This window comes from Canariomyces notabilis, assembly GCF_033297395.1.
Source record: "Canariomyces notabilis strain CBS 508.74 unplaced genomic scaffold N656scaffold_33, whole genome shotgun sequence".
Taxonomy (NCBI): domain Eukaryota; kingdom Fungi; phylum Ascomycota; class Sordariomycetes; order Sordariales; family Chaetomiaceae; genus Canariomyces; species Canariomyces notabilis.
The window spans coordinates 194,388-207,005 of record NW_027041855.1 but is presented as its reverse complement, the minus strand read 5'-3'; the positions used below and the strand labels follow the sequence as shown (position 1 = coordinate 207,005).

The 12,618-nt window shown below is 57.1% G+C and overlaps 3 protein-coding genes across 3 annotated transcripts; 2 read left to right on the top strand and 1 right to left on the bottom strand.

Moving 5' to 3' along the window:
* Positions 1-117: 117 nt before the first annotated feature.
* On the bottom strand, positions 118-1,778 carry N656DRAFT_718208 (uncharacterized protein; the record flags this gene model as incomplete). The annotated part of the gene is made up of 2 exons (XM_064812257.1): positions 118-1,521; positions 1,599-1,778. The coding sequence occupies 2 exons, from the start codon at positions 1,776-1,778 to the stop codon at positions 118-120; spliced, it is 1,584 nt and encodes a 527-aa protein (XP_064665890.1).
* A 995-nt stretch (positions 1,779-2,773) lies between these two features.
* N656DRAFT_436508 (acetyl-CoA synthetase-like protein) lies at positions 2,774-5,209 on the top strand. The gene is made up of 3 exons (XM_064809651.1): positions 2,774-2,992; positions 3,084-3,850; positions 3,927-5,209. Exons 1-3 carry the CDS (start codon positions 2,983-2,985, stop codon positions 5,082-5,084), a joined length of 1,935 nt encoding a protein of 644 aa, XP_064665889.1. The 5' UTR covers positions 2,774-2,982; the 3' UTR covers positions 5,085-5,209.
* A 407-nt stretch (positions 5,210-5,616) lies between these two features.
* N656DRAFT_839863 (uncharacterized protein) lies at positions 5,617-12,559 on the top strand (the record flags this gene model as incomplete). The annotated part of the gene is made up of 4 exons (XM_064818917.1): positions 5,617-6,017; positions 6,090-6,413; positions 6,484-6,807; positions 9,937-12,559. The coding sequence occupies exons 1-4, from the start codon at positions 5,995-5,997 to the stop codon at positions 12,557-12,559; spliced, it is 3,294 nt and encodes a 1,097-aa protein (XP_064665888.1). The 5' UTR covers positions 5,617-5,994.
* Positions 12,560-12,618: the final 59 nt, after the last annotated feature.

Below are 12,618 nucleotides of genomic sequence, written 5' to 3'. Positions count from 1 at the left end.
ACCTGCCCGCTGTAGTATATGACGCATCAAAAAGTACGAAGTATATCTCCGGAAAATCACACCACAACGCCGCCAAGTATTCCACAACAAACAGTCTTCCATCCTCTATGCATAGGACTACTCCCTCTTCTTCTCCTCCCCCCGCTTCGCCATCTCCCTCCTTCTCTTGCTCCACGCCTTGAGCTCATTGATGAGCCCCAGGACCAAGGGCACGGCGACGGGGCCCAGCAGGGGGAGATAGACGGCGATCTTGTGCTCGTCCGGAAAATACAGCTGCCCGACCATGCTCTTCTCAAAGAAAGCCCGCTCGGCCTCGGCCTCGGCGATGCGCGCGTGCGCCAGGCCCTCGGCGCCCCCCAGCGTTTCGCACGCTAGCCGCAGGTGCGCCATGGTCTTGGCCACGCCGTCGGCGACGCTGCGCGGAATCGAGATGGACGGCAGCGCCAGCGCCAGCCGCGCGAGCGAGCCCAGCGTCGACGACGCCCGCAGAAGCAGGTCCGCCGAGCGGATCCGTGCCAGAGTCGACAGGCGCAGCGGGAGGGAGCCCGACTGCGGGGTGCCGGTGAGGGATAGCAGGTGGGATGTGAAGGTCAGCAAAGGCTGCTTCAGAGACGCAACCGAGAGGTGCGTCACGTCGAGAGGGAGGGACAGCAGGTAGACGGTGCCCCACTGTGGGATAAGCCACGAGTGCGCCGCTGACGACTCGGATCCGCTGGCGTCTTCTGGACTCTGAGATGCGGCGGCAATAGTCTGGTTTCCAACAAAAACGATGAAATTGATTGTTGGAGCGCCGCCAATCGAAGGTGAAAGGGGCCACTCGGCCGCGTTGATGAAGGACGACAGATCCTCTTTGTTGAGCACTTGGTTCTGGACACCCGGCGTCGCGTACAACTGCACCTGCGTGTCGATGGTGAAATTATGAATCGGCGATAGAACGTCGAGCACGGGCTTCATGTACTCATCGATGGCGGCCTCGATGTCCCAGCTGCTCGGCAGCGGCCCGCTCGTGAAAAGGGAGAAGGTGAGGTGGTATGTCGGCGCGTATTTCAGCGACCTCGTGGTGCGCTTGGATAAGGACTCGGCGGCTTCGGGCGAAAGACCTTGTGGACGATGTTCGGAAGGGATCGCGTTGGTGGACAGAAGGTACGATATTGTGGCTTGCTCCTCGGCGAAGGTCGAGCGTAGCTGGGCGGCAACATAGGTCGCAAGGGTGGAGGAGGATGAAGTGGGCAGGGGAATGGCATTGGGTGGGTATGTAATATCGAGAACCGGCTCAAGTGGGTCAAGCGTAGCGGTCGTCGTCTCGCCGGGGATTAGGCGGATGGTTAGGGCGCTCCCGCTATCGTGAGTCTGCTTAGCATCGCTGGAAGGGGGAGACAATTGCAAGCGCAAATGATGACCAGAAAAATCGTTGAGGTCGTCCAGCGCATGTTGCGTTAGGCGAAGCAGGTTTTGGGCTTCTTGCTCCTGGAGCGAGTTGGCTTGGATCGAGATGCGTAGGGGGAAGACGGGGCGACAGGCCTGTGCGAAGGCAAGGTGTCTAGTCAGAAGAGCATCCTCTGACGAAGATGCGGGTGTGGGGGTGTATTCCAGCATACCTTGCCGTCGGCCCATTCGAGCATCTCCTGCAACGGGAGACGAGCTCGATAGATGGTCGTCGTCCACCACCATATGGGCAGGCCCAGGAATAGGATGATCAGCCAGAACGAGAGGATGACATGGGTGCGTCGCCGGATGTCGGACGGCGACTCGGGCGGTGGTTGCTTTCGCGGCGTCATCCCTTTGTCTGATGTTTCTGGGGCAGCAGCTGGCGCCGCAGCATGCACAATTTCTGCATCATGAGCAGCTGTCTGTTGAAGAGACATGGCGACGCGACATGGCGATGCAGGCTTGTTGGGTCAAATGGATTTCAGGGTTCAAACCGCCGCGGTTGGCCCTGACAGTTGCAGTGACACCACTTTTTCGATCCGCTCCGGCTTGTCGGAACGGGCTAGCCTCCACGTGAAGATAACGTTAGCCGTCAAGGTGACGCGCCGATAAGCAGCCAGGCACGACGTTACCGAGGTTACGTAGCTCCACATGCAGACATGCATTCTGCAATCTGAACTTGAAATGAAGCAAACAGTGTGCAACACGAACTGAAGATCCAGAAGTCATCGCAAAAACGCCCCAACAAACCTTAGCGCTAATTACACGTAAGCACAATATGATACTTTTGGATGGAGCTGCATCAATACTCCTAAGCGTCGATCTTGGCGAAGAGGTGTCTGGTGTTGATCGACCATTGGGTTAGGTCAATGTACTTCGTACGCCCCGCTTGATGACGGCTTGTCTCCTGTTGCATTCTCAATGCCGAGAGAAATTTCGACCTCATTGGCCGTCGAACACCCCCATCCCCCCATCGAATCTTAGAGCTGCGTTACGGAGCATCAAGTTACAGACTCCCGATGCTCTGAACCGAGGTATCTTGTCAACTTCGCAGCCTGTCTTGCATCTGCTACTCCAAGTGCAACTCCGCAGCATCATACTAATCATTAAACAAGTTCTAAAGACTGTTAATTGACCTTGCATGCATCAGTTATGGTTTACTCTGAACGGCCTGGTGATACCTATTCTTTGACGCTCGGCCGATCGTTCCGACGGGAGTTCTGCAGTTGACGGACCGGACATCGGGATTCGGTGTCACTTTGCACCACCTGATTTTCTGCATTTTGGGACCTCGCCGAGGCCTCGGCGAGGGAACCCCAAATCCCCAAAATAGACGCAGCGAAACCGTCAGTTTCGACTGAGGAGATGCTTCCATAAGCCCTAACCTAGAGCTCACCGTCCCGCTGCATCCGCGAAACTCATTGGCGTCGCATGAGTAGTGCCCAGCAGCGAGGCTCTCAAGCATAGATTTCCAACTATATCCTTCCAGTTTCTCTGATACCCGTGATACCGGTACTTACTCTCGTACGGGTCTCTCGCAACTCGTACATCGCGATGGCTGCTCGTAAGTGTCTGTCCAAGTCCAAGTCAGCTCCGGACGCCATTGTCACCGCGGGCCGTGCAATCCGCGACTAACACAACGGTCGCTGTGCTAGTACCTCCGCAGCTGCCCTCGGCTTCAACCATTCCTGCTTTGGCTGCGGCCGCGGCCTACATCAATGCGCGGACCTTCTTGTTCTACGATCTTGGGATGCTGAGATCCATCCTTCCAACCCTACTCAATGTTGCCTGGTGGAGGAATCGAGGACGCCTGAACTACTTTTATCGCCTCGAGGACCTGGCCACTTCCAAATCCTCCGAAAACCGTCTTTTTCTGCGCTTCGAGGATAAGACTTATACCTACGCTCAGGCCTACGACACCGTGTTACGCTACGCCGCTTGGCTCCAGGATCGCCGCAATGTCAGAAGCGGCGAACTGGTGGCGCTGGACTTCCAGAACACCGACACCTTCATCTTCCTGCTCCTCGCTCTCTGGTCGCTTGGCGCCGTGCCTGCGCTCATCAACAACAATCTCAGCGGCAAACCCCTCACCCATTGCGTCAGGAAGGCAACGACCCGGCTCGTCCTAATCGACCCCGTTGTTGCCGGCAACATTGGGGAAGATGTCCGGTCCGAGTTGAGTCAGATCCACTTCGAAGTCGTAACCCCGGAGCTCGAGAGACAAATGTTATCCATGGAGCCCGCCCGGCCGCCTGATGAGCTTCGGAACGACATCGATGGAAATTCAATGGCCGTCCTCATATACACCAGCGGAACCACGGGCTTGCCGAAAGCTGCGATAGTGCCATGGGCCAAGCTGGCAGTTGTTGGGTCGTTCACCGCTCGCTGGATCGGGACCGGCAAAAACGATGTGTTTTACACGGTTGGTCCAGGCGGCAATATAGCCAGCTTAACATTTACCTTCGGACGGCGATGAGCTGACTTGAACATGTTGTTAGGCCATGCCCCTTTACCACAGCACAGCCCTCCTGCTTGGCTTTGTCCACACCCTCTCCGTCGGCGCCACGTTTGCCATAAGTCGCAAGTTTTCGACGAGCTTGTTTTGGGACGAAGTGCGCAGACACAAGGCTACCATCATCCAGTACGTTGGCGAAACATGTCGCTACCTGCTATCCGCGCCTGTACGCACCGATCCGGTCACGGGCGAGAACCTCGACCGCAAGCACCATGTGCGCGTGGCCTTTGGCAACGGCCTCCGCCCGGACGTGTGGAACCGATTCAAGGAGCGCTTCGGAATCGAAACTATCGCGGAATTCTACGGCGCCACGGAAGGCACCATGGCCATGTGGAACCTGAGCCGAAACGACTACAGCATGGGCGCCATAGGTCGCAGCGGTGCACTCTACAACCTCATCCTCGGCAGGACCATCGCCATCGTCGAGGTCGACCATGAGACAGGGCTCCCGTACCGTGATCCCATAACAGGCTTCTGCGTGCGCGTACGGCCCGACGAGCCCGGCGAGCTGCTGTTTAAGCTACCGCCGAAGGACGTCGGCTCGCGTTTCCAAGGCTACTACGGCGACCAGGAATCCTCATCAAAAAAGGTCATGAGGTCCGTCTTCGGCAAAGACGACGCCTGGTTCCGAACCGGCGACGTGGTGCGCTGGGACCGCGAAAACCGCGTATACTTTATGGACCGTATCGGCGACACGTTTCGCTGGAAGAGCGAGAACGTCTCGACGGCCGAGGTTGCGCAGGTCGTCGGCCTGCACCCGGCTGTCCTGGAGTCGAACGTGTACGGGGTCCAGCTGCCGCACCATGAGGGGCGTGCCGGGTGCGCCGCCGTCGTCTTCAAGCCGTCGGCTGTAGTCGGTGAGCCCAATGGTTTGCCGAGCAGCGAGACGCTGAAAAGCCTGGCCCAGCACGTCCGACAAGGGTTGCCCAAGTACGCCCTGCCGCTCTTCATCCGTGTCGTAAGGAACGGCGCGATCCAGACCACGGGCACGAACAAGCAGCAAAAGAATCGCCTGCGCGAGGAGGGCGTGGATCCCGCCAAGATTGGCTCTGACACTATTTTTTGGCTAAGAGGCGATTCGTATGTCAGGTTCGGACCCAAGGAGTGGAAGAAGTTGCAAGCTGGTGGTGTCAAGCTTTGAGGTTGTGAGCATGGCCAGCAGGAGTTGCTTTCGCAGTCCAGGGCATTGCCTTTCTCGGTCCTCTCCCATGATTTCCTTAGTCGGAGTTGTTACTTATCTCTGGGAGGATACCTATTTGATGCTCGAGTGCCCTCTTTTAGGTTGTTTAATCCCTGAACAGCTTGCGCCTGGCTCGCTGATGCTGGGCGTATTGGTCGTTTGGTGAACAGGATAGGTAAGGTATGACTGGTCGTCCCTGGGTATGAATACTTAGCACAAGAATGAGAATTCTACACGTGTATACTTATAATACAAGCATTCTAAATGTACTTTTGAGGTTAGTTCCCTCGAATGTCGAAGAAGAGGTGTAAAAGTGAGTTTGTCATCGGCTAACTCCTCTCTGGCACCCTCCAACTGTGACAGTCGTGGGTTGTTGCGACAGCCGGCGTCGAATGACATAATGGGTCACCGTAGCCACACAGCCAATGAGAAGAGCAATTGATCGCGCAATGCGACGCCAGGCCAAATCGGGACACTGAGGGGCATAACCATCCCTACGACAAGGCAATGGAGGGGCAAATCGCCCCGCGCCGCGCCGGCGAACCATGAGGAATATGAGAAGAGACTGCCTGTTTTCGGGCATCCGCGGGGTTGAGGGGTGGCTGGAAACGCCGATTCAGTCAAACTGTAGGCAAGAAGAATCGGATGAGGCTTGGTTAATATGCTTTATTAATCGAATGGGTGCTGAGAGCTGTGCTCTCCCAGGGGGAAACTGGCAGCCTTCAGTTAAATACCCACCCATCGCTGCTCGTTGCCACATCGGACGCTCTCCCCTCCATAGTCTCAACTTGTGCTCGAATTTTCCTCACATCTCTGTTTGTCTGTCATAACCTGAGATACCCAGATACCCAAATACCCAAATATCGTCGCAATGGCCTCTGAACGCGCTGCTCCGTATGTCTTCCTCTCCAAACACGATGGCGACCGTTTGCACAGTATGGAGATGCTGACACGGCTTTGATGCAGCCTCCGCTTGGGCTCTATTGCCCCGAACTTCCAGGCCGACACAACAAAGGGCCACATTGACTTCCATGAGTTCATCGGCGACAGTTGGGTGATTCTGTTCTCCCACCCTGAGGACTACACCCCGGTGTGCACCACAGAGCTCGGTGAGATGGCTCGCCTCGAGCCCGAATTCGCCAAGCGGGGTGTCAAGCTCATCGGCCTCTCGGCCAACACTCTTGGCAGCCACGAGGGCTGGATCAAGGACATCAACGACGTGACTGGCTCGCTGGTCAACTTCCCCATTATTGCCGACAAGGAGCGCAAGGTTGCTTACCTTTACGACATGTGAGCTCCCAGCACAGAATTTCCCAGCCGGATCATAGGCGTGTAGAGGACTGACACACATGTGCCGCAGGATTGACTACCAAGACACCACGAACGTGGACGAGAAGGGCATCGCCTTCACCATCCGCTCCGTGTTTGTTATCGACCCAAAGAAGACCATCCGAACCATCCTCTCGTACCCGGCCTCGACTGGCCGCAACAGCGCCGAGATTCTCCGCATCGTCGACTCGCTCCAGACGGGCGACAAGCACAAGGTGACGACACCCATCAACTGGGTGCCGGGCGACGATGTCATCGTCCACCCCACGATCAAGGGCGACGAGGCCACCAAGTTGTTCCCGGAGATGCGTGTCGTCAAGCCGTACCTGCGCTTCACGCCGCTGCCCAAGACCCAGTAGATGGTCGAGGGAGTGTTGCGGGATAATGGAGGGTTAGGACCATAGGGTATACTTTAATTGAGGCGTTCAGTCCGGATCGTCCGGACCTATAACCCTTCAGGGATATTCATTTTCTTTTGCGGGATCCTCAGCCAGCGCAACCGTGGGCATTATGTCTGTTACGTATAGCAGGGATTTGGATCAGGTTAGAATAGGCCCTGCCTTGGTCGTCCCATTGCTCGTCTCATTAAAGCTCCCCTCATGCTCTCCTATGCTTCACCGCACGTAGCATACGTGATGTCAGCGATTCGAACGAAGCGGAATCTAGCATAGCCGAAAAAGATATCAACGTAGTGGGCTGTAAGGATAGGCTGTACTGGACAATCGAGTATATACATGCTGGGTTTGTGATTTTCCCTCCACCCACATCGCAGTACATACATATCTGGTCACGTTGGCAGCACAGGGGTCATGTTTCGTTTCGTTTCAGACGGACTCCACGCTAATGTGGTGTGGTCATGGCTGCGAGTTCCGCTATTAAGAACAGGGCTGAACGGTATTGCAAGGCTGTTCCAGTGATGTTCATCTCGCGAGTGGGAATAGCAATCACAGTTGCCCAAGCGAAGAGGCTGGGCGAGAAAAAAAAGAAAAAAGACAAGAACAAGCAGCCGAAAGAACAGCCACTTCTGATGGAGAACTTCATGCGAACCATACCCAGGCCTCGACGAAACGTGCACTCAGTTGTCTCGCGGCTCAAGTCGACGGAGTCCCACCTCAAGGGCAGCAAGATACACCTTCCTTAGGTACTCGCTTGAGCGGAAGTGCCAACTGCCTAGAAAGGGGCGCGGTCCAAATTCACGTTTGCTGTCTGTTGTACTCCGTATGTACGGGAGGGAGGCTGATAGGTCGGTCCTTTGCTCTGGCTTTGTTCTTCAGTGCGAAGGTGCTGAGGTGTATGTACTCTACAAGGAAGTACAGCCCATAACGTTACTTCGTATTGATCAATGAGAATTGGAGAATGAGGAGGTGTGTGCGCGCAGGTGACTCTCGCCTTGACGCAAGGTACAGCACACAGCGTGCCGCTTCCAGCCAAGCCGAGTTTCCTCTGCCCCTATTCGTCGTTCTTTGACAGCAGGGCCGCACACCGATCCGTGCACCGATAGATTCCATGCGGGTTTCCAGAAGAGTGAAGCCACCACATGGCTGCAGCTAACCGACTGCTCGCACTCCACATTTTCCACGGTGGAGGTCGTGAGAAAAGGAATCTCGTAGTCGCGACAGTCGCAGTGCCGCCTTTCCTTGCAGCGCCCGAGTCACCGGCAGACTCACTTGACACCTCCTTTGGGTACACACATTCATAGATACACCATCGAAGCGAACCCCGTGAGCTGCCCGCAGCCCAAGAGACAATCGGCGAATCCCCCGCCGCCTGCTTCGTTCTCCCCACCACGTTTTATCCCGTCGACTGACTGTTCACCCCAAACCTGTCTGTGCGGCAACGCTTGACGCTTGCGCAGCGGAGAATCGGCCGGTTTGAGAAGTTTCCTCCCCAACCACATATCCACTTCGACCATCTCCGACCTCCCTTTCCGAGCAGCGGGGAGACGCATCTTGCCTTGATACCGGACGGCCCAGCTTCCGGCACTCTGTCGCGAAATTGAGCAGTACAACGCCAATCCAGACCGTTGCTTCTCCATCGCATCGCCGCATCCATCCAGATCATCCAGATCAAGGTATGCCAGTCCAAGATTACTTCTCGTGTCGCCGCCGCATCTGCGTTCCCACAACTCCTTCCTCATCCAGCCCTACGCGCGCCTCAACCACACGCCCCTCCATGTTGCCTCGTACTGTATGTACGTGCGAGGCTGTTTCCTGACTCCTGCGTGTCGAGGAGCCTAGGCCCTGCTCCCCATTTGTTCTAAGCAAACGTCTTGTCGCTTAGAAGCGCTCTCCGTCCATTCCCGATATCACATCACACACAGTTACCACGGTACATTCCTCTACCCCAGTCGGTCATTGAAGATCGCTACTGGATTGCTCTCTCCTGCGGGCGTGGTATTTCCTAGGTCACTCAGGACCTCGCTTGCTGGGCACTCCTGGGCGCTTCCGTGGGCCCGGTCCAGCCCTGCCCCCTGGCCCCGGTCAGCACGCGCCGGGGGTCAATAATCGTCGTCTTGGGTTAACAGACACATGGCGTTGCGCGCCGTCTGTGCCTCGTGGAGGCCATTTCTCAACCACCCGAGTTTTCTTCCTTCCTCCTTTTTCTGTTCTAGTTGAGAGCCTGTTCCTGTCTGGCATCCTTTGAGCCCTCGGTGCGCTTTATAGTGCTGCACCACCTCCCCTCCTTTTATTTATTTATTTATTTTTCTTTTTTTTCGCCCACCTCTTCCTTCCCGCTCGGGTCGGCCCGGGCTTCATCAGCCTCCTCCGGACGTCTTTCCGCTAGCCAGTGCACCTAGCCTGGCAGCCCCGATCCCTGCGGCCCAGTCTACCTACTATGCGTAGACAATGTCAGGGTCTGGACTAACGTTCGGCAAACCAGGCCAGCAACAGGCCGGCCTTAACGACGTCAGCCGGCTTTCCGATTCCGAAACCGAAGGACCGTCGCTGTCCAAGACTTCGTCTGATATTTTTTCCTCCGCCTTCCGCGGTATCAAGAAGATCACGCCAGGAAGAGACGATTTCGCACGGCTTACCCGGAAGCCCTCCCAAATCATCGTTCGCCGGCCCTCTGAGTCACTCATCCCTACGATCGACAAACCTGCTGGATCTGCGCCTCTACCAGTTCGACCCTCTGGTCTGCCTCCGTCAAACCATGCACGGAGTCTAAGCCTGCAGAACAGTCTCTCGAAGCCCTTGCCAGAGCCGCCACCGCCATCCCTGTCCCCGACGAGCCCGCTGACCCCTTTGCCACATCTGGCGCAGCAGGGAAACCTAGCGACAATCTTTGATGCTGAGCCCCGGGATATGGACAGCCGCAGCAGCACCATGGACTCGACGTCATCCGTTGAGGCAGGAGGGGGACTTTATATGAGGGCGCAAGCTGGGCATAGCCAAGACATGCATACCAGCAGCAGCCAAAGCAGCCTGGCAAGCTCTTCACGGCAGGACGGGCAGGACGATCGGGGTGATAATCTGACGCCAAGAAGCAACGGACCGCTGTCCGCCGGGCCTTCTCCCAGCATTGGTCAGTCGAGAGGAACTGCTGGCGCAACCGCGGGCGCGCCAACTCCTTCGGCCCACTTGTCTGGCTTGATGTGCAACGTCCACCGAACAACAGGCAGGGAACCACATCCCCTAGTTGGCGCGACAACGACCATTTTGGGGGATAAGCTTTATGTTTTTGGGGGGCGGATACTCTCAAGGAGCAGGGCTGCCCCCCTGACGGCCGATTTGTACGAATTGGATCTGATCCGCCGCCACTGGACGAAGCTCGAAACAACAGGCGACATTCCGCCGCCCCGATACTTCCACTCCATGTGTGCCCTTGGAGATACGAAAATGGTCTGCTACGGCGGTATGTCTCCCACTACGAACCAGAAAAACAGTGCCCTGCCCCAAGATCAGCAGCCCGAGGTCACTGTCATGTCCGATATCTACGTATACGACGTGCCGACCAAGAAATGGACCTTTGTCCCCACGCAGGACGCTCCTCAGGGGCGCTATGCGCATTGCGCATGCATCCTTCCCTCTTCAGCGACGTTTGCTTCACATAGGGCGCCACTCTCGGCGCTACAGCACAATCCTTCCATGGGCAACCCGAATGAGGGCCGAATCGGCATCAATATCGACGGTACTGGCGGTGCTGAGATGATCGTCGTTGGGGGCCAAGACGGATCGAACCATTATATCGAGCAGATTAGTGTTTTCAACCTGCGCAGTCTGAAATGGGTCTCCACGCAGCCCTTGGGCAAGAGCTGCGGTGCCTATCGCAGCGTTGTTGCACCCCTTCCTCCCTCGGTCACCGCCAAGCTAGGCAGGACATATCCGAACGGCTCAAGGCAGGATTCATCTGGGATAAGCCAGGAGGTGCGGGAGTCCGGCTCTAGCATGCTCATCTACAGCAACTACAACTTTCTCGACGTGAAACTCGAGCTGCAGATTCGGTCCCCCGATGGCCATCTCACAGAGCGAGCTATGAGCGGCACGTACAGTCCGCCAGGTCTGCGTTTTCCTAATGGGGGAATAATTGATACCCACTTTGTCGTCAGTGGCACCTATCTCACGTCGTCCAAGCAGGAGTATGCCCTCTGGGCGTTGGATCTCCGGACGCTGACTTGGAGCCGCATCGACGCCGGGGGCGCTGTTTTCAGCCAGGGTAGTTGGAATCGCGGTGTCCTGTGGAACAGACGGAACACGTTCGTTGTCTTGGGCAACAGGAAGCGGAGTCTCGTCGACGACTACAACCACCGAAGGATCAACTTCACCAATGTCTGCATGGTCGAGCTGGAGGCCTTTGGCTTCTACGACAACCCTCGCAAGACATCTCCAATGAGCGGGTTTGTCAGCGCTAGCAGTCCCTATACGGGCCCTGGTCTCAGTCTGGCTCGCAAAGCGGGTTCCACGGCCGGAGGCAGATTCCACAGCCGCGCAGCCGAAGAACTGGGCGAGAAGGCGCTCGCGATGAGGGAGTTGGCTGATATGGACATTCTCTGCATTGGTGGTGAACGCATACCTATCAATTCGAGAATAGTTGCTCGCAGATGGGGCCCGTACTTCGTGCAGCTGCTGAGGGAGGGCACGGCAACGCAGGACGGCAGCGATGCGGCGACGCTAAGGTCCAACTCAATATCGGCGCCCGGAAGCACGGTTCGGAGTTCAAACATTACCATTACCCCGGGAAACCGAAGCAACATGGAAAGCCCGGTTTCCATGAGCGGCAGCACCTTGTATTCGACCAGCAGCAAGACGCCGAGCACGGCAGCTTCAAGCGTCATGTCACCGCCTGTAGATCCCGCAGCCATCAACACGGCACCGACACCCCGTACCCTGCCCCCCAACAGCCGGCCGAGATGTCTGTATCTCCCCCATACCTACCTCACCGTTAGGGCCCTGATGCATTTCCTCTACACCTCGAGTCTCCCTGCCCCGTCATCATCGCTGTGCACCCCTCAGATCCTCTGCAGTCTTCTCCAGATTGCGCGGCCGTACCGCATCGACGGCCTTCTCGAGGCGGTCGTCGAGCGTCTCCACGGGCTTCTCGACAGCCGTAACGCGGCCGCCGTGTTCAATGCCACGGCCATGGCTGCCGGCGGCGGCCGCGGAATTGATGGGACGCTCAACCCCAACTACTTCCCTGCCTCGGCGACCGGCGGGCTGGACGGCCTGGTCAGTCCGTTGGATAGTGGCGGCTCGCGGCACAATGGCGGCGGCAGCAGCGTTGCCGGAAGCGAGACCAGCGTCAGCACGACGACGAGCGGGCTAGTCAGCCGCGCGGGGGCTACTGCGGGAGGAGGAGGCGGACTCAAGATTAGCACGGCCGTGCAGAGCGTCCAGCCGTCGAGCGACGAGCTCAGTGCCACGACAAGTGTCAGCGGGAGCGAGTGGAGCGCTTCAGAGGTTGGGGATAGCGAGCGCGGAGGGACGAGGGAGATTTGGGCCGGTGAACTGAGCAGCGTGATTGGATTGCAGAAGAGGGGCTTAAGGGGTCTGATGGAGGGACGGAGGATGAGGGAGCGCACGGGGACGAATACCATCGGAATGGGAATGGGAACCTCGGGGACTGGGGGGACGCAAGGGCGTGTGGGGCTGGGGATTGCTGGTTCGTGAGTTTCAAACTTGAGTTTGGATGGCCTTTTTGAGAGAGGATTAGGTGTTGGCAGGTGTGC

Excerpts from the sequence above, each read along its gene's own strand:
- N656DRAFT_436508 (XM_064809651.1), top strand. Across the intron at positions 3,851-3,926 it reads AAAACGATGTGTTTTACACG|GCCATGCCCCTTTACCACAG; the intron begins GTTGGTCCAGGC and ends ACATGTTGTTAG.